This window comes from Monodon monoceros, unplaced genomic scaffold, assembly GCF_005190385.1.
Source record: "Monodon monoceros isolate NGI ecotype Baffin Bay Population unplaced genomic scaffold, NGI_Narwhal_1 Super_Scaffold_9, whole genome shotgun sequence".
Taxonomy (NCBI): Eukaryota; Metazoa; Chordata; class Mammalia; order Artiodactyla; family Monodontidae; genus Monodon; species Monodon monoceros.
Genome location: NW_021703786.1, coordinates 16,946,256 through 16,974,171, shown reverse-complemented (window position 1 = coordinate 16,974,171; position 27,916 = coordinate 16,946,256). Strand labels below are relative to the sequence as shown.

General features: G+C 43.3%; 1 protein-coding gene across 3 annotated transcripts in view; it reads right to left on the bottom strand.

The window, feature by feature from the left end:
- Positions 1-27,916, bottom strand: part of WIPF2 (WAS/WASL interacting protein family member 2) — a 43,396-nt gene that overhangs the window by 10,685 nt on the left and 4,795 nt on the right. The window contains exons 1-5 of one of the 3 annotated variants that reach the window (XM_029211754.1): positions 15,147-15,400; positions 9,622-9,753; positions 5,438-5,570; positions 4,608-4,724; positions 3,599-4,255 (exon numbers count right to left, since the gene is read on the bottom strand). In XM_029211754.1, the coding sequence (XP_029067587.1) occupies positions 3,599-4,255; positions 4,608-4,724; positions 5,438-5,570; positions 9,622-9,684 (970 nt within the window). In that variant the 5' untranslated portion in view covers positions 9,685-9,753; positions 15,147-15,400. Of the gene's footprint in view, positions 1-3,598; positions 4,256-4,607; positions 4,725-5,437; positions 5,571-9,621; positions 10,380-15,146; positions 15,401-27,916 lie in introns of those variants that run through there. The other 2 variants (XM_029211752.1, XM_029211753.1) reach the window with 2 other exon arrangements.

Genomic DNA, 27,916 nt, shown 5'->3' with positions numbered 1-27,916 from the left:
TTTCTGGTCTCTGAGCACCCCGGGGAGGGTAAAAGACTACAAACTCATTCAAATGTAAATAATTCATATAGAAACAAAAGTAAATTATCCCATGTTATCACACCATATGATTTATTAATAGAGATAAGTCCATGAAAACTGCCTAGAAGTCCTTTGCATAAAACCACTAAATTCGTCAGCACACCACAGTTTATAAAGCACTTTTACACATCCTTTTATTTATAACCATCTCTGAAAAGATGTGAACACCATTTTACAGATGAGGAAACAAACTCAGAGAATCAGAGTGATCTGCCCAATGTCACAAAACAAGTGGAGCCAATACTCGAAAGATCTCTGACTAAAATATCTCAATTTTTTTTCAGAGTGTCACTCTTGAGAACTGCTGCTCTGGTTACTGATACAGAAAGCAGGCTGAGGCCTATGTCAGGCCTCGAAGTTGGTGATGGCTAGTAGACAGAAGAACAAGGCTCATAACTTCACATTTTTCTAAAGAAATCACAAAAAAAGAACTGAGAAGTGGGAAGCAAGAAGTCTGCAGACATTTAAAACAACTCAGTTCAACCCACAGAAATTACATTTTTCTCTGCTTCTATTCCTGGTTGGCTTCAGAAAGATATGGGCTCTGCTCAGATAAAGGGTCATTTTTAAAAAATCCCTAAGTTAAAAAAAAATTTTCTTTTTAACCTAAACTTTGTAGAGTCAAAGGTCACGTAAGGACTATATCCTTATGGCTGAAGCCAGGGAGATACAGGGTCGGCCATGTACCAGGCTCCTGTGTGACCGCCTGATGCTACTGCCAGCTCCTAGAATACACGTCTCTGTACCTAATCAAGCAGCAGTACCAGTTAATGGGCCTTTAATACATACTTCCTGATGACACACCTGCTTAATCGATGATCTCATCTATACCTGCAGGGACTGTTTAAAATCAAAGTTCAAAAGCCATTTGTGGAGGCTGCGGCTCAAAGCCCAATGAAACAAGAGAATACAGGAGCCAAAATTCCTAGGTCTGAGAAGGCCCCAGCATGGTCTCGTTCCGTCTCTACTTTCAGTCAGGCTATTTTGTAAGATGACACAACCTCTCCCACCTTTTTGAAGGTTCCTTAATCCCCTCCTTACCCAGTTCAGGACCATGGTCCCTTGTTACAAGCACTCCCTTACACACACCCTTAACTCCCTTGCCCTGCTCTCCATTACAGTCGCACATGCCTAAAAACCGCTAACCTGGTTAAATACAACTCTGCTCCAACTCAGTACCTGCAGAAGCACAGCTGAACACACACCGCGCTGATGAATCTCACTTGAAATGTGTGGCCCCTAAGCTCGAGCGGGCCTTCCGTGATGCTGGTCATCCTAGCACACTTCTCTCCTCCACTCATTCTCCTGCATGCCCAGATGGCCATTTTGTGCCCTCTTTCCTCTCTCCTCAAATCTCCCTCTATTTCCTTACCCTCATTTGCAGCATATGTTCTTGCTTTCAATTTCACCCAGAATATAGAAGCAAAAGAAAAAAAAAGGGCTTCCCTGGTGGCACAGTGGTTAAGAATCTGCCTGCCAATGCAGGGGACACGAGTTCAAGCCCCAGGCTGGGAAGATTCCACATGCTGCGAAGCAACTACTGAGCCTGCGCTCTAGAGCCTGCGAGCCACAACTACTGAGCCTGTGTGCCACAACTACTGAAGCCCACGTGCCTAGAGCCCGTGCTCCGCAACAAGAGAAGCCACTGCAATGAGAAGCCCGCACACCACAAGGAACAGTAGACCCCGCTCCATGCAACTAGAGAAAAGCCCGCGCGCAGCAATGAAGACCCAACGCAGCCATAAATAAATAAATAAATACATTTATTTTAAAAAAGTTTTAGAAGAAACTTTCCACATGCTCCTACCACTATACCCACCTACCTACTTGCTTCTTTGCCTATATCCTCTGCCTTCCCTCCTGTTACCACAAAGAACTGTGCTCTTCTCTAAGGCCAGCCCTTGACCTGTGGATCAGGTTCCATTCCTTCTTGCCTCCCCAAGGACACTATCCAGGCAATTTCCTCCTCTCTACTGGATCATTCCATCAGTGCACGAACAGATGTTGAAATATCTCCCGTCTTGGGTGGGGTGGGGCGGGGGGAACCAACCCTCAATCTCTCATCCTCCTCCAGCAACCATTCCACATACCTGTACCCCCCACTCCCCTTTACAGCAAACTCCCTAGAGTTTCTCTATTGCTATCTTCATCAAGTCCTCTCCTATTCCGGCATGCTTGAACCCACCCCAATTAGACTTTCACCCTCACGCTCCCTCCAGCACTCCACTGAAACTACTTAGAAGGGCAGTTTGGGGGTCCCCAAGATGACTCCCACGTTGCTGAGACCAACGTCATGCTCAGTCTTCAACTTACCTGACCCACCTGCAGCACAGGCCACAGCCGCTCACTCACTCTATCCTGGGCTTTCTCCATTACCCTCTTGGCATTCCTCCTTTCTTCCTCACTAGAGGCTCTTTCTCAGTTTTCTCTGCTTAGTACTCTTATCACTCTCACCTGTCAATGTAGGAAGGCCTCAGGTCTCGGACCTCTCCTCTTCTCTATACTCACGCCCCAGGTGATCTCACCCCAGCATGTGGTTCTCAATATCCTTCAAATTTCTCTCTCTAGCCCAGACCACTCCCCTGAATTTAAAGTCTGAGAGTCAATCGACAATTGGCTATTTCCTCTTGGATGTCTACCAGGCACCTCAAACTTGACACCCAAAACTGAACACCCACCTTCCCCCAAACCTGCTGTGATCCTATCCATCTACTCAGATTATTGCACTAGCCCCCTAAGTGGTCTCCTTTGGTCCCTTTGTCCTCCTGCGGTGGGTTCTCAACAACAGAGCCAGTTGCCTTTTCAAAAGGTAAATCAAAGCTACTTCTGTGTTCCAAGCCCCGGTGCCGCGCCAGTGGCTCCCCATCTCACACAGAGTAAAACCCAAAGTTTTCACAAAGTCCTCCGGTGTCCTCCCGTGGTATCTGGCTTTCTGACCTCCACATCCTGCCGCTCTCCCCCTCACACATCCTGCCGCTCTCCCCCTCACACATCCTGCCGCTCTCCCCCTCACACATCCTGGTCTTGCCACAATGGTCTCCTTGCTGTCCCCAGTCTCAGGGTCTTTGCATTTGCTGCCCTCAATGCCTGCGTAGCGTACTCCCTCACTTCCTTCAGGTATTTGCCACACTGTCACTTTATCAGTAAGGCCTTCCCTGACCCCACCTCTACCCTCACCCCTATAATTTAAAATACTACCTCATCCCCACTCCAGTATATCCCATCCCCTTTCTCTGCTTTGTATTTTTCTATAGCATCTATATACTATGTATTTATATATATATATTTTTTTTTCTAATTAATTTGTTAACTGTCCAGGAGAACAGGATTTTTTGTCTTTTTTATTTACTGCTGTTTTCCTAACAACAGGGTCTGACACGTAAAGAGGCACTCAATAAACCTGTTGAATGAGTATTCACTTCAATCACTGAAGGAGAGCTTTGGGGAAAAGGGTGAAGAGGAAGGATAAACTCAATCTCAGTATGGTAGGAAAAATCAGGTGCTTCCAGGCACTTACCTGCTCCCCGACTGGGAGGGTCTCGGGCTGGGGGAGGTGGCCTATTACTCTGTAAAGAAGGGGAGGCTGAGGTGGGTGGAGGAGGCGCTAGGCCTCTGACAGGCCCTGGTGTCTTCCTATGCAAAGAATTGTGTCTCTGTGGCAGCTCAGGGGCTGACTCGTTAGTGGGACTGGAGGGTCCATTGGGGACCCCGGGAGGCTGGCGGTAAGGCGGAGGCGGAGGAGCTGGAGACTGGCCACCTGGTCCTGTTCTGACATTCACAGGGGAAGGAGGCGGCTTGACTGGGGGTGGAGCGGGAGGTCCCTCTCGACCAAGGTGAAGCCGCTGTCCAGGTGTGGGTGGCAGGGGCTTCTCTCTGTTGTAGGCTGCGGCTTTGCTGCTGTGCACAGGCAGAGGCGTAGGGGGGGCGTTGGCACGCCGCCCCGGGGGAGGCGGAGGAGGGGCGGAGGAGCTGTGCTTCATGCCCGTATTGCTGGTGGTATTAGGCCGAGAGAGGTCCGGTAACGAGGGTCTCTGCATCCGGGGCAGTTCTGGGAGTGAGGCTCGGTTGCTGTCTGTATCATCCTGAGGGCGCCCGCTGGCTGTAGACCCCGGAGGCCTTGGGGCAGCAGCTCGAGAACTGGGGACTTGTAGGGCTGGCTTGCCAGCTAGGTTCTCTACAAATACACCAGACAGCACTGGGTCAACAGAGCTGGACCTATGTTGCTGGGTATCTCCACGTCACCCCGCCTCCTTAGTGCAACCTGCATGGCAGCAGGGCAAATACCTATATGATTCTGGGTTTTAACCTGGTTTCAGGCTCAGGGCCCATTAACAAACACTACTGATGCAAGTTGAATGCATTCTTATTTACCCTCAGCTTTTGCTTTATTCTACTTTATAACCCCTGCCCTGCCCCCACTCCTTCTTCCCATCTCTACCACACTCCTCAACCCCAGAGGGCCCACCTGGGACCAGTCAGAAACGAAAGCGCTCGGGAAATATCCTAAGAAAGTACTTATCACATACCTGAACCGTCCTTGGCTCCCACAGGGCGGAGCTTGGGCACTCCTCCTTGGAAGAGACCTCCCTTGGGCTGCAGGGCAGCTGCTCCAGAGCCATAACCACCACTGCTTCCTTTGGGTTCTGGAAAGCACACCATTAGGATTTTCATTTCATATGCTCTGAGGCTGGTGACCAAGTCAATCCTGAGGAGAAACCCCTCCTCTAACTGGGCTTTAATTTGCAAACAAACCGATATTGCTTTTGCCTTTCCACTGAAATAGAAAGCTGGGCTTCTCTGCTCCACAGCTTCATGTAGGTGTGGGGATGAAACTCTGTGCTGTGATGAAAGAGAGAAAACAAAAGGAACGAGGAGCCAATCTTCCTTTATTTAGGGCAGCGTGGTAACCAGGATGAAGACCTGTTCAACAGAGTTCTCTAGGCTTTCCTCTCCAAGTCCCAGATGGTGAGGGGGCTTAATGGCTCAGGGACCCAGCTGTGAGAAAACCCCCAGAGGCCTTTCTAAATGAACACTTGTAGCAATTATAAAATCATCGTTGGCTTCAGCTTACAGGTTTTTAGGACTGTGGTGGTCTTGTCAGAGAAAAACCAAGGATATGCCCTAACAAGCACTAGTTATAGTAGGAGATGGGAGGCTTAAGACCCCGAGAATGCTTCTCAAAGGTCAAAAAGCAATTTCTAAGGTATTCAAATGAACAGATGAGAAGACAGCCAAAGAACATGCCAAGACAAAACTCTCCCACTCACGACCCAACAATAAAAATGACAGCCAAGCCTAGTCCCCGAGTCAATCCTGGGATCCCGGTGGTTCATTAGGAGATGAAGCTTAGACTCACTCTCGAGGAGGGGAGCGCTCCGATCATTAACGTTGGTCACCTTCTTCAGCCGGGTCCCTTTGCAGATGTCCTGTAAGAGAGCACCTCGACCACGCTGCTCATCTCTACTCAGCTTGGGCAGCTCAGTGTTGGCCTGAAGGAAGAGGGAAACATAAGTTCACCCTCAATATCCCCTTCATCACAAGCTCGGGATAAATGCCTTAAGCCAAACTGGATTCCACGAGATGCCTGTCTAACCTAATAAGATACATGTGCCGAACGACAGTATCAATGTCCATTATCCTCCTCCTTAGACCTTTCTCTCATGCTGTACCTTCTGTGAAGGATATAGGTCTTCCGCCTGTTTAGAAGCTTCTGACAGGAGGCCTGCACCAATACTTACTGAGCACCTATGTGCTAGGCTTGTGTGCCGGACACTTTATTTGTATCATCACCACCAAGGCAAATGTTTATTGAGCCCCCACTATATCCCAGGCATTGTGCTAATAATAAGCACATTACTTTCATTATCTTGTTTAAATCCTGAAATATTCCTATGACCAACAACAACAGGAGCATAGGGACAGACAGCTAGATAACTGGAACAAAACAGGAAGTCCATAAAGCAGGCCCAGGTCTATACAGAAATAATAAAAGTATATTTCTTCAGTGCAGAAAGGATAGATTATTAAATACAAGGTGTTAATAACAAGTGGTTAATTTTTTTGGCCATGCCAGGCGGCATGTAGGATCTTAGTTCCCCAACCAGGGATCGCACACACACCCCCTGCAGCGGAAGCGTGGAGTCTTAACCACTGGACCACCAGGGAAGTCCGACAAGTGGTTAATTTTTAGAAAAAAATAATAAAGTTAAATACCTACCTTAGCACTTTACTCTCAAATAAATTCTAGCTGAATTATAAAATTTAAGTGTAAAAAAATAAAACCACAGAAGTGCTATATGCAAAAATATAGGTAATGGGAAGGACTTTCTAATCAAGACAATCAAAATACAGGAAAAGATCGACAGATTTGCTTATTTCAAATTATTTACTTAGGAATATAAGTAAATAAGCAGATGACACACTGGAAGAAAAATTGTCGGTGACAAATGTTAACATATGATAGAAATAAAGGTAGTGGCCCAAATCTATAGAGCATTAACATATAAAGATGACTTAGAAATCAGTAGGATAATAAGCAAAAGATATGAACAACACTGCATAAAAGAAGTCAAAAGAGCCAACAAATATGGAAAAAAAACAACTATAATAAAAAAAAATGTAGTGTAAAACTATCATTATCTACCTATGATACTGGTAAAGGTTAAAATTACAAAGAGACTGCTAGCTTTGTGAAGGCAGGGACCACTGCCTGTACAGTGCCTGGCACACTGAAGATGTTCAAAACAATGTATAGAATAAAAAGCTGCCCCATGGTGATCTTAAGGATCCAGGAAAACAGGTACTCTTTTCTACTACCTGTGGTAGGATAGATTGGTATGATTTTTCTAGAAAGTAATTTATGTATCAAACACCTTGTAAAAGTCTAGCACAAGAATTCTACTTCCAGAAATTAACTTTAAGAAAATAATTGGAGACGTGCACAAAGACGATAATAATAGCAAAAACCAGTTTATAATAGCATAAAGCGGAAGTAATCTAAAAGTTCAACCGAAAAGAACAACAATGGTATAATCATACAGTGGGATGCCAGTTAAGCTCTTAAAGGATGTAGAAGTAAGCATCTTTTCATGGAAATAAATATCTGACACAATCAAGCAAAAAATATTATAGAACAATACATATAGCATGATTCCAGTTTTCTACAGGAGTTATAACAGGACCTATCTCATAGGGTAGTTTTGAGAATTAAATGATAACACTTTTTAAGAGCTTAGCACAGTGCCTGGTGTATAGTAAGAGTTCAATAAGTAGCAGCTAGCTTATATTGTGAAGAATAAAAAGGTACACACATACAGAAAATTTCTAGAAGGATATACACTGATACTAGCAAAAGTTAATCTGGGGTAATAATTATTTATGTTTATCTGTATTTTCTAGTTTTCCTACAATAAACATACAAAATGTTAACAAAGGTTAATTATAGATTAACATTTTCTATGTTTATTGGTGTTCTCTAGTTTTTTCTGGATTTTTAGTAAAGAATTTTTTAATGATATCACTAAACATTTAATGACATGACAAGCCATTCATGATGTATTAATGAGGAAGAAGAGCCAATCAGAAATCAGTATGTATATAAAGCACAGCCTTTTTTTAAAAAAAAGGTAGACGGGCTTCCCTGGTGGCGCAGTGGTCAGGAACCCGCCTGCCAATGCAGGGGTCACGGGTTCGAGTCCTCGTCTGGGAAGATCCCACATGCTGCGGAGCAACTAAGCCCGTGCACCACACTACTGAGACTGCATTCTAGAGCCCGCGAACCACAACTACTGAGCCCATGCGCCACAGTTACTGAAGCCCACGTGCCTAGAGCCCATGCTCCACAACAAGAGAAGCCACCAAAATGAGAAGCCTGCGCACCGCAACGAAGAGTAGCCCCTGCTCACTGCAACTAGAGAAAGCCCGTGTGCAGCAACAAACACCCAATGCAGCCAAAAATAAATAAATAAATAAATAAATAATTTTTAAAAAGGTAGACAGATACAAAAGGAAGAAGGAGGGAGGGGAAGGCTAGACACAAAACTGTTATGAATGGTTGGATTATGGGTAACTGCTCCTTTTTGCTTAACCACAGTTCATAAATTTCTTGAACATATTACTTTTGTAAAGAGAAAAATATTACTAAGCATGTCCAAAATTGAGCTCATATCCTCCTCCACAAACCTGTTTCTCTTGTAAATAGCACCAGCATTCAATCAATCCCCCAGGGCTTCCCTGGTGGCACAGTGGTTGAGAGTCCGCCTGCCGACGCAGGGGATACGGGTTCGTGCCTCGGTCCAGGAAGATCCCACATGCCGCGGAGCGGCTAGGCCCGTGAGCCATGGCCACTGAGCCTGTGCGTCCGGAGCCTGTGCTCCGCAACGGGAGAGGCCACGACAGTGAAAGGCCCGCGTACCACAAAAAATAAATAAATAAACAAAAATTAAAAAAATCAATCCCCCAACTAGAGTCATTCAAATCTCCTTCCTCTTCTTCACTCTTCCATCTGTCATCAGACTCTTAAGATTTTACTTTGTCATTGTCTCTTGTCTCCACTCTCCATCCTCACTGCTTTAGTCCAGACTCGCATTTTCAATTGCCACAGGCTTCTGTCTCCAGTCTCAACCTCCCTGTCTGTAGTCTCAACTCCCAACCTACCGTCCACACTGTGAAGAGTAATTTTCCTAATATAAACCCAAGCAGGTTCCTTCTGCTGCTGAAGAGACTTCAGCATCTCCCCATCATGACCAAGAGAAAACTCCAAACCCCCCACCTACACCTCCAGCCTCAGCTCCCACCACACCCCAAAAATTACAGGAAAAAACCCAGAAGTTGGCAGACCTGAACTGTTGTCCTAGTTCTGAAACAAATTAGCTAGGTTAAGTCACCTTTCCTCTTTCAGGGCACAATTTCTCATCTGTTAAACACCCAACACACACACACGAGATGAAGCACCCAGGTTCCTTCCTTCTTTCTCATGTGACTCCAGGTATCACAACTCAGATATAGTAAAAGTGGCTGTGTCCTTGGTTCAGAAGCCACATTGCTTTTTTTTCTTCCCATTACTGAACCTTTAGTCTTCTTCCTAATTCCATTAACTCCTTTCTTTCTTGATATGGGGCATGGGGGCATTTAGACCTGATGGACTTGACTTTAAAGTGAACTGATTTAGAGTAAAAGAGAAGGAAATGAAATGGCAGCAAGAAACAACAACTAGGAATTGCCATCCCTTTTCTCAAAGATGCAGAAAAAGGACACATTGACCTTTATACTACAATAGTTTTAGGGAAGACACACTAGTTCCTACTCTGATGCCACCTGCCCAAATCTCCATTTAGACTGAACCAGGATAAAAAAACCAAGACAAGCCATTATGGTCCTAAGAGGACTTCTCAGGAATCAGAACGAATTGAGGAAGACAGACTTTACTTATTTATTCTCCATCTTCCTACACCCCATGTCTTTGAGTACACTATGTCTCATACCAGGAAGCACTAAGTATCCATTCAGGTCTTGAGATAGCCAGGTGGATGGACTACCTACCTGATTAGAAGTGGGAGGTGGAGGAGGACCAGGGGGTGGTGGAGGGGGAGGAGGAATTGGCATCCTTGCCCTGTTTGCAGTTGGCACTGCTCTCTTTCCTTTTTAATCTGCAGCTTTAGGTCACTCATATACCTGCAAGTGAAACAGAAATAAATTCGTGAGAACAACTTTGCCATGAGACACACTGAGTACCCGGAGAACCAGAGGACTGAGCATGACACCAGAGAGAAACTAGGCACTCATCTCCTAGTCGCACTGTGATCTAGTCCAGGGCTCGGTAAATCTTTTCTGTAAAAGGCCAGATAAAAAAATACTTTAGGCTTTGTAAACCACATATGGTCTCTGTCGCACATTATCCTTCTGTTTTGTTTTGACAACCTTTTAAATTAATAAACTTTATTTCTTAGAGCAGTTTTAGGTTCACAGCAAAACTGAGCAGAAAGTACAGAGTTCCCCTAAAACCCCTGTCCCCCACCACACACACAGAGTCCCCCACTATCTATACCCTGCAGTGATACATTTGTCACAATTGATGAACCTACACTGACACCTCGTTATCACCCGAAATCCATAGTTTACATTAGGGTTCACTCTTGGTGTTGTACGTTCCATGGGTTTGGACAAATGTATAATGACAACTCTCCACCAATGTCGTATCATATAGAATCGTTTCACTGTCCTAAAAATCTCTTATACTGTATCTGTTCATCTCTCCCTGCCCCCCACCCCTGAACCCCTGGCAACCACTGAGTTTTTGGTTTTTTTTTTGGGGGGGGTGTACACGGGCCTCTCACTGTTGTGGCCTCTCCCGTTGCGGAGCACAGGCTCCGGACGCGTAGGCTCAGCGGCCATGGCTCACGGACCCAGCCGCTCGGTGGCATGTGGGATCTTCCCGGACCGGGGCACGAACCCATGTCCCCTGCATCGGCAGGCGGACTCTCAACCACTGTGCCACCAGGGAAGCCCAACCACTGAGCTTTTTAATGTCTTCATAGTTTTGCCTTTTCCAGAATGCTGTATAGTTGGAATCATACAGTACCCCTTTCTGATTGGCTTCTTTCACTTGGTAATATGCATTTAAGTTTCCTCCATGTCTTTTCATGGCTTGATAGCTCATTTCTTTTTAGCACTGAATAACATTCCACTGTCTGGATGTACCACAGTTTGTTTATCCATTCACCTCCTGAAGGACATCTGGGATGCTTCCAAGTTTTAGCAATTATGAATAACGCTGATATAAACATCCTTGTGCAGGTTTTTGTGAGGACATAAGTTTTTGACTCATTTGGGTAAAACATCAAGGAGCATGACTGATGGATCATATGGTAAGAGTATGTTCTGTAATAAACTGCCAAAATACCTTCCGCAATGGCTGTACCAATTCACATTCTCACCAGCAATGAATGAGAGTTCCTATTACTCCACATCCTCGCCAGCCTTCTGGATTTCGGTCATTCCAATGTGTGTAGCAGTATCCTGCTGTTTTAATTTGCAATTCCTAAATGACATATGATGTTGGAATATCTTCATATGCTGACTTGCCATCTATATATCTTCTTTTTTTGAAATTAATTAATTTATTTATTTTGGCTGCACTGAGGCACACAGGCTTAGTTGCGGCATGTGGGATCTTAATTCCCCGAACAGGGATCGAACCCGGGCCCTCTGCATTGGGAGCGCAGAGTCTTAACCACTGGACCACCAGGGATGTCCCTATGTATCTTCTTTGGTGAGGTGCGTGTTCAGGTCTTTTGCCCACTTTTTAATCGGGTTGTTTGTTTTCTCATTGTTGAGTTTTAAGAGTTCTTTGTACATTTTAGATAACAGTCCTTTATCAGATGTATCTTTTGCAAATATTTTCTCTTACTCTGTGGCTTGTGTTCTCATTCTCTTGAATTTTACATTTAAAAAATGTAAAAACCGCGGGGCTTCCCTGGTGGTACAGTGGTTGAGAGTCCGCCTGCCGATGCAGGGGACACGGGTTCGTACCCCGGTCCAGAAAGATCCCACATGCCGCGGAGCGGCTGGGTCCGTGAGCCATGGCCGCTGAGCCTGCGCGTCCGGAGCCTGTGCTCCGCAACGGGAGAGGCCACAACAGTGAGAGGCCCGCATACTGCAAAAAAAAAAAAAAAAAAAAAAGTAAAAACTGGGAATTCCCTGGTGGCGCAGTGGTTAAGAATTCGCCCTGCCAATGCAGGGGACACGCGTTCGATCCCTGGTCCAGGAAGATCCCACATGCCACGGAGCAACAAAGCCCGTGCACCACAACTACTGAGCCTGTGCTCTAGAGCCTGCGAGCCACAACTACTGAGCCCATGCGCCACAACTACTGAAGCCCGTGCACCACAACTACAGAAGCCAGTGTGCCTACAGCCCAAACTCCACAACAAAGCCACCGCAATGAGAAGCCCGCACACCGCAACAAAGAGCAACTCCTGCTCACCACGACTAGAGTAAGCCCATGTGCAGTAACGAAGACCCAATGCAGCCAAAAATAAATAAATAAAATAAAAATAAATAAATAAACTTATTAAGGAAAGTTGTAAAAACCATTCTTAGTCATTGGGCCATACAAAACAGACCATGGACCAGATCTGACTCATGGACCACAGTTTACTGACCCCTGGTATAGTCACATCACTGGAATCTGATAAGAGCGTAAATACCACATGAGAATTTATCCAGTTATCAGTGGCTTAATATTTAACACTCAAAAAGTATACAGTTGTCTCCTTATTACAGTCTGTAAGTGATCCTCATTTCACAAATGAGACTAAAGCCAGGGAACTTTAGTCTTCATAAGACATTGAAGTAGGGGGCAAAGATAAAACTAAAACTCAAGAACAATACCCCCCAAAAGTCACCCCAAGGAAATCCTACTTCTTGAACCCTCAAAAGTCAAAGCCAAATAATTGCAGAGGTTTGGTTCTAAACTCTTTACAAGGGTGATCAAAATCTCTCTGTGAATAAAGAAGTAACCACTTAAACACTTCTCTCAATGCCCTGAGAATGATAAAAGGGCAAATATTCCAAAGGTTCTATAAAACCAAGAACCTTTGTAGGTAGTAAATTTGATCAAAAACATGACCGTTAACATCTTCAAAATCCCAACTCCTTACAGTGGAATGCCACTCTAGGCTGGCTGCCCAACAGAGCTTTTTGCTCCAATCACAAAGAACTGGACAGTACTTTGGCTAAGTGGTTCCCACAGGGAATGATGTCTGAACTCACTTCAAGGAACGAGCAGTTGACTCCCCTCTAAGGGAAATACCTTCTCATTTCTGGTTTCAAAATTAAGTCTAGTCTTTCTTTGCCAGGAATCTAACATACTAGGCTTGAAAAATTGATCAAAATAGTAAATCCTCATAAGCAGAACATCTATCTCGGGGTGTGGGGGGTGTTAAAGTGAAAGAAACACGTGGAGAAGAAGAAAAAACCTTTCTTCTATTAAATTTTCTGGGTTCACTATGACCATTCCACTCAAGTCCCCATAGCAGTCATAAAGCTAGCAGCCCAAGAATAAGGAAAATAGTAGTTTATTCAGAAACAAACATTTTTAACTAATTCCAGTCACCTCAGTTCCCACCTTTTCTGGGTTTCCAGTTCTACCTACTTTGGCCACTGCCACAGTTGAAATGGTCTCCTAGAATGACCCGGAAAAGAGATTCAGACAAGTCCCTAGTTCTTTCTAGATCCACAGTTGATCCAATCTACATGCTACGGAGTAAGAAATGACCTAAAGGGACAAACTTAAGTCTGACAGTTAGAGTCATTTATTAGGCAAAGCAGTAGTTCTCTAGCAAGGCAAATCTTTTTTTAAAGTCACCCACTGCAGAAGGCCACTAATACATTATGCAGTTAAAGATGCCTTCTTAAAATAGGCTCAGGGGCTTCCCTGGTGGCGCACTGGTTGAGAATCCGCCTGCCGATGCAGGGGACATGGGTTCATGCCCCGGTCCGGGAAGATCCCACATGCCGCGGAGCAGCTGGACCCGTGAGCCATGGCTGCTGGGCCTGCGCGTCCGGAGCCTGTGCTCCGCAACGGGAGAGGCCGCAGTGGTGAGAGGCCCGCGTACCACAAAGAAAAAGAAAAAAAAAATCACTTTTGGGAGTTCCCTGGTGTCCTAGTGATTAGGATATTCTGGGCTTTCACTGCTGTGGCCCAGCTTCATCCCTGATCAGGGAACTGAGATCCTGCAAGCCATGCAGCATGGCCAAAAAAAAAAAAAAAATCACTACCATCACCATGGTTGACTACCAGCAGTGGCTTTCAACTTTTCTTCTGTCTCCACAAAGACTGCAGGCATGACACCCTCCTACCAGGGACACTGAGCAAACAATGATACACTACAGTAGAGTATTATCACTCCCATTTTACAGGTGAGGACTCTGAAGCTCGAGGAGTGGGGTTACATGTAGGCACACTAGGGAGAGAGGCAGACTGACTGAGCTAAGCGCGACCCCCCAGATCACTCAGGAGTAAACTGCAGAGTTAGGACTCAAACTCAGGTCTCCTGATCCCTTTCTATTTCACCAATCACCATGAAAAAAATCTCCACTGCAAGTTGGTTGGGTTTAGCAATTTTCTACTATTTTTCCTAAATGAAAACTTAACCCACTCCAAATTCCTATCTTAGGGATGGAATACAAACAGATCTCTATATTTTCCAAGAGCAAACCAATTTATATAATTTTTTTTTTTTTTTTTTGCGGTACGCGGGGCTCTCACTGTTGTGGCCTCTCCCATTGCAGAGCACAGGCTCTGGACGCACAGGCCCAGTGGCCATGGCTCGTGGGCCCAGCCGCTCCGCGGCATGTGGGATCTTCCCGGACCGGGGCACGAACCCGCGTGCCCTGCATTGGCAGGCGGACTCTCAACCACTGCGCCACCAGGGAAGCCCAATTTATATAAATTTAAATTAACACAACTTTCCTTGCCCTGAAGATTCCCTAAAGAAGCTTTATTCAAACCAATTCAGGATCGACACTACAAGCACTAACCCAATGCAGAGGGTCTGCTTTGAGAACTGCTTTCAGTTGAGAACAAATGAAGTGGGCTTCCTTGGTAGCACAGTAGTTAAGAATCCACCTGCCAATGCAGGGGACACGGGTTCAAGCCCTGGTCCAGGAAGATCCCACATGCCGCAGAGCAACTAAGCCCGTGCGCCACAACTACTGAGCCTGCGCTCTAGAGCCCGCGAGCCACAACTACTGAGCCCATGTGCCACAACTACTGAAGCCCACGCACCTAGAGCCCATACTCTGCAACAAGAGAAGCCACCACAATGAGAAACCCACACACTGCAATGAAGAGTAGCCCCCGATCGCCGCAACTAGAAGCCCATGCACAGCAACGAAGACCCAACACAGCCAAAAATAAAAATAAATAAAATAAATTTACTTTTTAAAAAAAGAATCTAACATTCCTGAAGTTAAACCTGAGATTAAACTAAAAAAAGGAAAAAAGAGGGTTCATCACGGAATTAAGTCTTTCCTTTCTGATCTATTAAATTAGAACTACAAACCTCACCATCTGTGTTCTTCAGAGTCCCTGATTTTCAGAAAAATTCTCATTCCCTTCTTAAGCCTTTCCACTTAAAAACCATGATAGCTTTTCACATCCTCAGGAGTCAGTTTCTCTGAAATAAAGATCAGAGAGCATTATTTCAAGTCTTCTTAATATCAAATTTATCACAGAATTCAGAGGTAAGTCTCCATAAAACTCAAGCAATGCACTTTTAAAAAGTGCTTTCTTCTATTCCTCAGAAGACAAAACCTATTTTTCTATTCAATTTCCAAATATTCGTACACTTTAGGAGCAGGAAACCTCCTGAGGACAAAGACAGAAACTACTTCCTTTTACATTTGATAAATGAAGAATCCAATTTAGTTGCTGCTTTTTATCATATATTTAAAAAGATCTAAGAGGTATTCCAGTTACCACTACAATTTGAGGGCTTTACTCAAATGGTATTCTGCTGTTATAAAACTCAGGTTTCAATACCAAGTTATTTTACAAAGAAAAAAATTTTTATTTTAAATCTAAATCTTAACGACATCCACTTTCATGCTGAGTGACCTCAGGTAACAGCACTCTCCTTTGATCTCAGCTTTGATTACAGAGTAAATTACAGTTTTTGTACCAAAGTACCCAACAAAATCCCACAGGGGAAAAAAAAAAACAGAAAAAACACCTGACCTTGAACATTTTTAAGTAGGCTGTCTCCCTCAGCAAAGTCTCAAGGGCCTTAGTTCTACCTTACAAGACTCAGTCATATGGATAGGAATTTGGGATGTCAACAAGAAAATTATCTCTCCTTTGTTAAATACATGTTCAATTCTTTAATATCCTATTAAACTACTTTGTAATATAAAGGAACAGAGAGACAGCTAAAAGAGACATTTCAAGATTCTCACTGAAAGACCATTTAGCTCTGTCTACTCTGTCTCCAGATAATCTAAAGAGAAGACAGTTGTGTCTTCAAGAGGAAAAGGTTCCAAATGTTCCCCCAATGCAATTCTTCTGATCCCATAGTTCAAAACAAACAAACAAACAAACAAAACACCTCTCTAACAGTATGAGAGATGGAACATAAATATTCAGCAGAAAGAGAAAAATCAGTTGCTCTAGGACAAAGAAAAGTCACATAACAGACAATGGGGTTTTTGTTTGGTGTATTTTCATACCAGGAGGATAGAGGTGGCAAGATTTTCCAAGCAAGGACGTTAAAAACTCACTGATGGGACTTCCCTGGTGGTCCAGTGGGTAAGACTCTAAGCTCCCAATCCAAGGGGCCTGGGTTCAATCCCTGGTCGGGGAACTAGATCCCATATGCATGCCGCAACTAGGAGTCCGCATGCCGCAACTCAGAAGTCCGAATGCCACAACTAAAGAAGTCCACATGCCGCAACGAAGGTCCCATGTGCTGCAGCTAAGACCCGGCGCAGCCAAAATAAATATAAATAAGTAAATAAATATTTTTTTAAAAAAAGGTTTTACGGATATTAAAAAAAAAAGAACCATTGATGAATCAGCTGTCAAGACCATCCAATAAAATAACCAACCCTAGAAACATTCCCATCAAACAAGTGCAAAATGAGCAAGCCCACTTTGCATATTTCTCAACCATGTTACTGACAGAATCAATAGCAAGAAACCAAGGGTAACTGCAACAATGAAAATAAGTAGAAAATGATTAGGTAGGTTTTTTTTGGCCACACCGTGTGGCATGCAGGATCTTAGTTCCCTGACCAGGGATCAAAGCCAGGCCCTTGGCAGTGAGAGTCCTAACCACTGGACCACCAAGGAATTCCCTGAATGGGTAGGTTTTTGTTAAAACTGGATTCCAAATTCAACAGCAATCACCCCATTCTGATAAGCATTTCATTTAACAACTATTCCTTAAATAACCCTATAATGGCCCTGGTACCAGTTTAGACATTACCCTGAACTAAGAAACTTTAGAGGAACATTTCATGTATCTGTGTCCATTTTACCCAATGTGCTTGCTCTTAAGCACAGACAGCACCGTATCCTTCTATAGTTCTTTCCTATTATTTTACAGCACAGAGTAGGGGCTCATCCGTCACTTGTTGAACCGAACCAAATTTAAAAGTAGCATTGTCTGAAAGAGCAAGCAAGCCTGAGTTGAGGGAAAAAAGCAGTGAAGGATGGATCAATGTGCCAGAAGTGGAAAAGACAAGAAAAGAGGTAAGGAAGAAACACAAGGCTATATACACATGTGTATTTCAGTGTTCCAAAAAATCTTAACTTGCTTAACCTGCTGAGTTTATTCATTCATTAATCCATCTATCATATGATAAACATTTATTGAGCACCCACTAGGTGCCAAAGCATTGTTCTATAACAATGGTTCCCAAGCGGGGTGATTTTGTCCCCCAGAAGACAGTTGGCAATGTCTGGAGACATTCTGACTGTCATGACTAGGAGGTGCTACTGGCATCTAGGAGATAGAAAACAAGGATGCTGCTAAACACTCTATAGTGCACAGGGCAACCTCCCACAACAAAGAATTTTCCCGTCCAAAAATGTCAATAATGCTGAGGTTGATAAACCCTGTTCTAGAGGCTGAACTAGACAAATTTTTACAATCTTGGGGCCTATATTCTAGAGGAAAAGATAAACAAGGAAACAAATACAATCTCAACATTTCCATTACTGACAAAAAGAATGAAAAAAAGAGAATCATAAAGGGAGAGTGCAGGAGTAGGGTATAGTGTTCTTTTAGATGAGGAGAGGGGTGGGGGCTGGGGGCTGGCTCTCCAAAGAAGTCTCTCCATGAACAGCCAAGCCCTAGAAACATCTGGGGAAAGAGCATTCCAAAAAGAATTCACAAACATCAAAGGGAAAACCGCCTGAGATAGTAATGAGCTTGATGTGTTAGAGAACTAGTGAAAAAGCCAGAGTAACTAGAACAGGGTGAGGTGAAGAGTGAGAGGAGATGAAATCTAAGGCCTCTATATAGGCCATCCTCCAAATCCAAAAGTAGTATCCTTCTCCATCCAATATGCCTATTATACCAAAGAAGTCTAAACAAACCAACAGCTTCACACCCAAAGTAAACAAGTTCCATCAGTTATCTCGTTCACTAATCTCACAGACTGTACACCTCATCTCTCGTTGGCTTGAGTACAGCTAGGGACCTAGGTACTAACTGAAAGCCTTTCAGGGTTAAAAGTCCCCTGATGGCAGTCTGCCTACCTGTCCACCTGCCCTTCAACCTTGCTCCTGAAAAGCAGTACAGTATGGGGAAGGAGGGGCTCATTACCACAGTGGCATAATGGCATCCAGTTCCTAAGTCACAGAACCCCACATGGGAGAACAGCCAGGAGCTACTGCCTAAGAGTATTCACATGCCACTGCAGGAGACTAACGAACAGCAGGAGCCAAACAGGTTCCTATAATTACGGAGGAACTGATGTCAACAGTGAACTATGAACACGCCTCCACGTGTTCTAGGACAGAATACAGCAGAGAGTTTCCACTAAAGCACTTTTGGTTTCTCTAAAATACAAGGAAACAGACTAGAGTAACATTCTTGTTATTCATATTTTACCACCCTCCCCGCCCAAAAAAGCTTTATATAGTCTGAAAATAATCTACAGCCCTCATCTCTCAATGGAAAAGTGCTCCCTCCCCCTTGAAATTCAATTCAGTCAAACCTGGTGAAACAGATTTCTATCATATGTAGAAATGGAATTAATTAAAATTCCAAGGTTACTCCATGAAGGGAAAAAAATCACTTTTCCAACTGCACGCATATTCCATCATGGAAATTCAACTCTGCAGCAAATCTGATTGATCCAACAAGTAATTTTTTAAAAAATCACAAAGGGGCTTCCCTGGTGGCACAGTGGTTAAGAATCCGCCTGCCAATGCAGGGGACACAGGTTCGAGCCCTGGTCCGGGAAGATCCCACATGTTGCAGAGCAACTGGACCTGTGAGCCACAACTACTGAGCCTGCGCTCTAGAGCCCACGTGCCACAACTACTGAGCCCTCGTGCCACAACTACTGAAGCCTGCGCACCTAGAGCCCGTGCTCCACAACAAGAGAAGCCACTGCAATGAGAAGCCTGCGCACCACAACAGAGTGGCCCCCACTCGCCGCAAGCAGAGAAAGCCCACGTGCAGCAACGAAGACCCAACGCAACCAAAAATAAATAATAAGTAAACTAATTTTTAAAAAAATTACACGCACACCCTGATAATTTAAACTGAAAATCCTAGACTTCTGCAACTAAACCTGGATGTTTTACTCTTTACCTCAATGATTTTTCACTGTTACAAGCAGAACACAACCCTAGAAGAGAAAAGGATAGAGGCAAAAGAAAGATATATAACTATATGATGAAATCCTTTCAAATATAATTTTCCTAATAAGAGCATAAGTATACATCCCAAAATGCAGCTTTTCCCCCTAATATGACTCTTTCCTCTTGTCTCAGATTATTTTTCAAAAGCCCGAAAAACATAAACTCAGAAGCCTACATATTCATAGACGACTTGATGTGGTAAATATTAGGTACCACAGGTTATGATTCCCAGTTACAGGGCAACCCAGCAGCCAAGTCCTCTCATCTAATATGATCACAAATCAATGAGAAGTCTACTCTTGTGTGCAATAAAATAACCACATCTGTGAAAAATTGCTTCAATAAAAAGACGGCTAGAGATAACTAATGCAAGAGCAACTGTAAACATAATACCTGAAAATCGTCCTAAACAGAGATCAGGGAATGACCTCACCAAACATCCCCAGCCCCTACCACACACACCCCTCAAAGCAAAGAGAAAATCCTACTATCCTGAAAGCACTGAAGTATTGGGAAGGTGGGGGAACATATATAGAAAATAGTCAACTGCAGTAAATCAGTAATAGTTCAAAGTGCTGTAGTGCTTCAAAACATAGCCAGTGATTCATAGTCAATGAGACAATAACACTTTATTTTTATTTTTTGGCCGTGCGGCTTGCAAGATCTCAGTTCCCCGAGCACGGACTGAACCCAGGCCATGGCAGTGAAAGCCTGGAATCCTAACCACTAAGCCACCAGGGAACTCCCAAGACAATAACACTTTAGATTTAGCACTGTTTTTGTGACTTCATTCAGCAAAACTGTTTCAATGAAACCTGTAAAATTCTACTAGAGCTGTTTTGATAGAGCTGTTCATCTTAGAATGTAAATCTATGTCAGAGCCGACATGGCTTCCTCAGGCTGCATTTTAGCTAATAATAGCAAGACTTCCAACACCTGAGTACTAGAGTACTACACTTGGCCTCTACAACATAGCTAAGACAGGTACTATTTAGCTCCTGATCGCCAAGCGACTCACAGCAACCAAGGAGCAGCAGCAAACACCTCATTTCCAGGTGTTTTACATACCAACAATAAAAGATAACAACTGTTTTTCCTTCTAAGGCCTAGGGATCTACAACACAAAAAGAAGAGAATGTGCCCTCTCATATTGTCAAAGTTAAAAACAAACTTCAGGGCTTCCCTGGTGGCGCAGTGGTTGAGAGTCCACCTGCCGATGCAGGGGACACGGGTTCATGCCTTGGTCCGGGAGGATCCCCCGCATGCCGTGGAGCAGCTGGGCCCATGAGCCATGGCTGCTGGGCCTGCGCGTCCAGAGCCTGTGCTTCGCGACGGGAGGGGCCACAGCAGTGAGAGGCCCGCGTACCGCAAAAAAAAAAAAAAAAAAAAAACTTCAAATCACAGTGCTTTAACATCTCCAAAAATGATGCTGCATAAATCTAAGGCAGATAATTAGTAAATTTGTTTTTAAAGCCTGAGTCAATTTTCCATTTCAAATACAAAAAAATAGATTCCTGGATTTGGACAGTGAAATGATGCAGAGTAGCTCAATGTTCATAACTAATATTTCCTCCCCACCCACACATCCCAGGAACCAGTGGGTTTACAAATGTTGGCTAAAAAAATGGAGTCATACAAGGCCAAAGTTATTACCATTAGCCAGCATTTAACTACAGAAGAGAGGAGTTAATCAGATGAAGGACACACATTCTAATTTAGAAATCCAGACCAAAGCCAGACAGACTAAAACGTAGTCGGAATACAGAAGCAACTTAGGATAGCAATAAATGGTTTAGAAGATCCTTCTAAAACAGAGCTTCCAAACTTGTCTGAAGATAAGACACATCGTAGGGCATCTGTTTAAAAATCAAGCACAAAAAAGATTGCTGGGCCCTAATCCAGACCTACTAAAATCAGAAATTTTGCAGGAGAGAGATCTGGGAATCTGTATTTTCAGTGAGCACCTTAAGTATTCTTGGTGTTAGGGAAGTCTGGAACACAGGGTTCTAAAGGAGCATTAGCAATCAACTGCTATCTGAATGGGTTTCAGTAAGGAAAAGGTGATGAATACGTTGGTTAAACATGAATATGTCCGTACATTTATCACACATAAACACCATCAAAATTACAGCAAAGGGATTTTTTAAGGCATAAACTTCAAAAAAGAAAAAAAAAACGGGAAAGGAGACAACAACATAAAGAGAGACGTCAACAAAATTTTGGAAGCTGGAAAGCAGATGCACTAGTGATAAATAACTTCACAGAAAGGAAAAAGCTAAATGCTTGCAGCAGTAAGAAGCAAGCAGGTTCCTACCACAGGATCTCAGAAAAGGCTCAGAAATTGTAGGCACCTAATACCTCTGGATAAAGGAGTGTAGGAGGGGCTAAAACAGAATTGGTTGAAAGTCTGTATAAGAAATAAGATTCTTCCATCCTCTCTGCCCCCTCCCCCATGATGCCTGGCAGAAGATGAGAGAAGTTGAACCAGAGGGCCTCTTGAACCAAGGGACCAGTCATAGCTAAGGGCAGCAGAGCCATAATGAAAACAGAGGGATCAAGTGAAAGTCTAACTTGTACTCAACAATGAGACCTCTTCCCCCATCCCCAGCTCTCTTCTCCCACTTGGCTCCAAAAACACCTGCTGCTGGGCTTATATTCTCCAGGCAGAAGACTGGAGCAGCCCTCTCTGAGGAAAGTGACCAGTGCCAATTCACCCTAAAATGGTGCCCACCACTTGATGAGCCAGGGCTCCACACTCAGCTTTTTAGTGCCTCATCTTTAAAAATGAACAGACATAGCCAAGAATTATCAGACATTTCAAGAAAACCTCTAACATGAAAGACAGGAATCAAAGCAAACAAAACACAATTCCTGACAACGTGCAAAAATATTTATATATAAAATTCCAAAAAAATTTCCTGGAAATTAAAAACACTGATAGCAAGGACTTCCCTGGTGGTGCAGTGGTTAAGAATCCACCTGCCAATGCAAGGGACACGGGTTTGAGCCCTGGTCCGGGAAGATCCCACATGTTGTGGACCAACTAAGCCCACGCGCCACAACTACTAAGCCTGCAAGCCACAACTACTGAGCCCGTGTGCTACAACTACTGAAGCCCGTGCACCTAGAGCCCGTGCTTCACAACAAGAGAAGCCACCACAATGAGAAGCCCGCACACCACAACCAAGAGTAGCCCCCACTCGCCACCGCAACTAGAGAAAGCCCGCATGCAGCAAGAAAGACCCAATGCAGCCAATAAATAAATTTATTTGTTTTAAATTGATAGCAAAAAAAATTGATAGCAAATATTAAAAATACAATAGAAGAGTTGGAAGAAAAAACTAAGGTTATCTGAAAATTGAATGAGAAAAAAAAATTCACAAGGGAAAAAAAATTACAGGGCCATTCTAGGAGTTTCACCATCTGGAGTCCCCAAAAGGGGTTCCCAGAAAGAGAGAAGAGAGAAATAATTATCAGAGAGAGAATACATTATAAAAGATGTTAATACAAGAAAACTTCCCAAGACAGATGGAAATAAGTTGCAGACTGAAAACGCCCACTGAAGGTCAGCCATGATGATTTTTTTTTTTGGCCGCACCACCAGGCTTGTGGGATCTTAGTTCCCTGGCCAGGGATCAAACCTGGGCCCCCAGCAGTGGAAGCGTGGAGTCCTAACCACTGGACCACCAGGGAATTCCCAAGCATGATGAATTCCAATAACCATCCCAATGCACATCACTGCATTTCAGAATACCAGGGATAAAGACAAGACCCTAAATGGGACTTCCCTGGCAATCCAGTGATTAAGACTCTGCGCTTCCACTGCAGAGTCTTCCAGGGGGTGCAGGTAAAGACAAGACCCTAAAATCTCTCAGAGGAAAAACAGATCCCCCACAAAGAATCTAGAATCGGAATAGCATCAAACTTCACAATATGATTTTTGAAAGTTAGAAAATGACAAAGGCTTAAAATTTCCAAAGAAATATGATCCCCAACATAATATTTTATATCTAATCACACTACCAACCAGCGTGAGGGTAGAAAAGAGATGATTCAGACATGCAAGACCTCAAAAAATGCACCCCCTCCTATAAACCTTTTTTCATAAAGCCTCTGGAAGAGACTCCACTAATGTGTTCGAGTGTACTGAAAAGAGAAACTTTCATCCGAGTTTAGGGATGAATTAATGATTGACACTCAGAAAATCAAGCAAAAAAAAACAACAACAAAAGAAAAAAGGCAATTATTATACTTAGGGGAAAAAAGTATGAAGAAGGAAATATAGTACACAGTCAATATACTGGATGCTTTTTTTTTTTTCCTTCTTTTGATAACACTCACCTCTACTCCCTTCTGGACTCATGGGAGAGGAGGGAGGCTGGAGGTCTGGAAACTACTTTTCCTAGAATCCCCTGTCAACGAGGCTGTGGTTTAAATTCCACCGACACAACTCATTCACTCAAGATCTGGAAGATGGAAGGAAGGTAGATGCTACTACTGACCTTCCAGGAGCAATGAGCAGGTGTGTGGCCTCCAACAGATGACAGACATGTGGTTTGCAAGTTTTCAATATTCTGTAAATTGCCTGCTTTGGTGTTTAAGGCAGCCAAGATTATTAATGGTAGCAGTTTCTTACAATCCGCACAAGTGGCTTTCCCTGACCTATGCTCCCCTGGCCTTCCAATGATTTGGTAATCTGTGAAATCTCAAGAATGGTTGGCTTTTCTATTTGAATCCTGATATATAATACAAAATATTGATTTAAGTAAGATTGTGATATATCTCTATTAGGCAGATAGCAGGAAGGGTTGAGCGTGAAAAGCAACATAAGAATGCAAAATTCAGTGTCCACAGTAGAAATTCAATAGATAATATCTAAGAATTGAAAAACCAAGACATAACAGTGTGAGTATACTATGTAGAAACACGAAGGTAATATACATCAGGAAAAAAATACCAGAAGTATTCAAAGTGATTGAGGACAAATAAGGAGAAATGGAGCAGCTTTTTAAATTGTAAGACTTATAGTACTATTTGACTCTTTAAACGATGTATTCTTACTCTATTTTTTTAATTTAATTACTAAAAATCAAAAAAATCTAATGCCGTATAAGCAAAACCAAGCTTCAGACTGACCAAAATTTCAAAAAAATGAGGTCAGTACTGGATCTGTTACCAATGCAGTTAAAGAGAGTAGAAAATCCCAAACAAACCAAAATAACCCGTGTCTCACTCACTGTAATGGAAGCAGGCTGCCTAATGCAACCTGAATCTCTGGCACAGCCTGGGTGTAACCAAACAATGTTCACCACCCCAGAGCTCACTGCACCACAGGTCAAATATGGGAGGAACTTCCAGGCCACCGTGAGAATTCGTGACCAAAATTTAACTGCAAAGGTAAGCACAAAAATAGAGGGATAAATCTTAAAATCAATTACCTTAGCCCCCTTTTTAAAAGGTCTTCTCCTCAATTTAATGCAGCTAATTGAAAAACAAAAATAACCATCTGTTGTCAAAATATCTTTAGAAGTTCTAAGAAACTGTTAATGAGATTAAAAGACTGTTACCAGGTAGGCTGAAACCTAGTCACCGATGACAAAAAACAGCTCTTCTCACTCTAGGTTGGCCATCTCATAGTACTAGCCCTCGACTTCTGTGTGCCTTCCTTCATTTGCACACCCCAAATATAAAAGTAGAAAGCTTAGACACAGAACAGTCAGAAGTAAGGAAAATCAGTGATGACAGTCTCCATTAAGAAAAGGCCTGGGCTTCCCTGGTGGCGCAGCGGTTAAGAATCCACCTGCCAATTCAGGCGACACGGGTTCGAGCCCTGGTCCGGGAATATCCCACATGCCGTGGAGCAACTAAGCCCATGCACCACAACTACTGAGCCTGTGCTCTAGAGCCCGCGAGCCACAACTACTGAGCCCACGTGCCACAACTACTGAGGCCCGCGTGCCTAGAGCCTGTGCTCCGCAACAAGAGAAGCCACCATAATGAGAAGCCCACACACAACAGAGTAGCCCCCGCTCGCCACAACTAGAGAAAGCCCGCATGCAGCAACGAAGACCCAACGCAGCCAAAAATAAATTAATATTTTTTTAAAAAGGCCTGAAAGAAAATTTAAGCAGATGCTCCATAAAATGTTGATCCAGACTCCACATGGAGAGAAGTGTCATGCCTCATTTCAAAGATAATATATTAAGTCCCAACTCACCACAGATAATCTTATAACAAAGCTATGACTTTCATTGAAGAGTCTCTTTCTCTCACTCTAACACCCTTAAGCCATCAGATACACATATGCTCCTTGCTCAAATGCTAGAAAAACTTGCACATTTTCATTCCTTGATCACTAGTGATGATCTGCTAAACCAAGAGTCTACTTTGAGCTATGAAAACAGGACAAGCTGATCCAATCACACAAGAAAGGTACTAAATCAAACAGGACCACCTGGGCTTTGGGGAAGAGTACTGTGATTCCTGAACAAACGTCAATATAAAATATACAGCAGATATAGCAGATAAAAATGTTTTCATATATTCAGTTATAATGGCCCTTGAGCTACTGATTCATTTGCATGTCCAATAAGTCGTAGGCATTATGTTAAGACATATGGCCTAGATGATGGGTATGACAAATTATATTCAGTAGCTCACAATAAGAACATCTGTGTTCTCTCTCCAGCCCCATGAGGCTTACAAAAAAAAACAGTCAATAGTCTCCAGAAGTGAAGAGGTTTTCTGTTTCCTAAATAAGCAGGTCTGGCAAACTAACAATCTCATCATCCCCCATATAAGAACTGCTCCCCAACAATCTCCAAACCAGTTCTCAAGAGCCCAAAACTTTAAGTCCTAATCCAGCCACACAAGTTTAATTTGCAGGACCTAAAAGAAATCAAGATTAAAAGAATAGACTTTACCCAGGAAAGTTTTTAGAAAACAACGTTCCACCGTACAGGCATCATACTCCTTTATGATATTGATGGTTTCAGCATCAACACTGGTCAACTACTACATGTGGAAAGAAGTGGCAGGAAAAAGTGTCTATTGTAAAGGTTGAGCTCAAAATTTACTATGCCATTTAACTTTACCTTTGGAGAGCTCACACTCTCTGAAGCCTTGCCTCCTATCTCTCTGCTTCTCACTCCCTAAGCTCCAGACACACTGGAACTTCCTTCAATTCTTCAAAATAGCCAAGTTCTTTCCCTCCTCAGGACCTTCATGTATGCCATTTCCTCCCCTCATCCTTTAGGTTTCAGCCTTAGAAGTCAATTCCTCAGGGACCTTCCCTGAGTGCCTGCCTTCCCAATGAACCAGGGTTAGGCTTCTCATTAGCTCTCTCCACAGCACTTATAGCAAGAGTAATTAATTATTTGTTTAATGGATGTTTCCCCCACTAGACCATAATCGCATGAGTGCAAGCTCTGAGTCAGTTTTGTTCACTGCTGTATCTCCAGCACCTACCACAGTGCTTGGCACACAGCAGGAGCTCAAAAATTGTCACATAAGTGAATGACAGGGCCCCAAAAAAGCAGCTTCAGCAATTCTACTTATAATTTACCCTACAGATACAGTCACACATGCAAAGGACCAAATATATATAGTTATTCACCGGAGCATAGTTTGTAACAGCAGAAGACTGGAAACATTAAATATCTACCAGTACAGGGCAGGTGCCCACTCTCTCTACTGCTCATGCGGAATGATGGTCAAAATAAGTTTCTTACAAACTGCAGACAGAATTAGCAGTGTGCTACACTCGTTTAAAAAAATGCAAGAAATGTATGTATTTGCTTTACATGTACACAGTATCTCTGCAAAGGATCTCAAGAAACTGATAATATTAGCTGACTCTGGAGAGACGAACTGGAATGAAGAGTAGACAAGGGTGGAGGGCAGACTACTGACTGTAAACCTTTTTTTTTAACCTTTCAAATTCTGGGCCACGTGAGTGTATTATCTATTTAAAAGAATGATATTTGTCAGGACTTCCTTGTTGGTCCAGTGGCTAAGACTCCACGCTCCTAATGCAGGGGACCCAGGTTCAATCCCTGGTCAGGGAACTAGATCCAACATGCATGCCACAACCAACAGTTCGAATGCTGCAACTAAAGAGCCCGCACGCAGCAACAAAGATCCCGTGTGCTGCAATGAAGACCTGACGCAGCCAAATAAATAAATAAAGTATTTTTTTAAAAATAATATTTGTTAAAGACAGTCCTGTCCTTATAAGACAGTGATAGCAAGAGTTTAAATTAATCTCATACCTGGATCTTTGATGACAAACACCCTGCCTACATCTGAGCACAGGGAAGGTAGAAGTGGAAAGAAGGAAAACACACTATCTACAAATCTTAGACAGCTTGTCCCATAGTAGACTGTACCACTTTAGAAAATGCCTTTTTTTCTTTTTTAAACAACCAATTGTTCCAATCTGGACTTATGGAGAATGTTTCA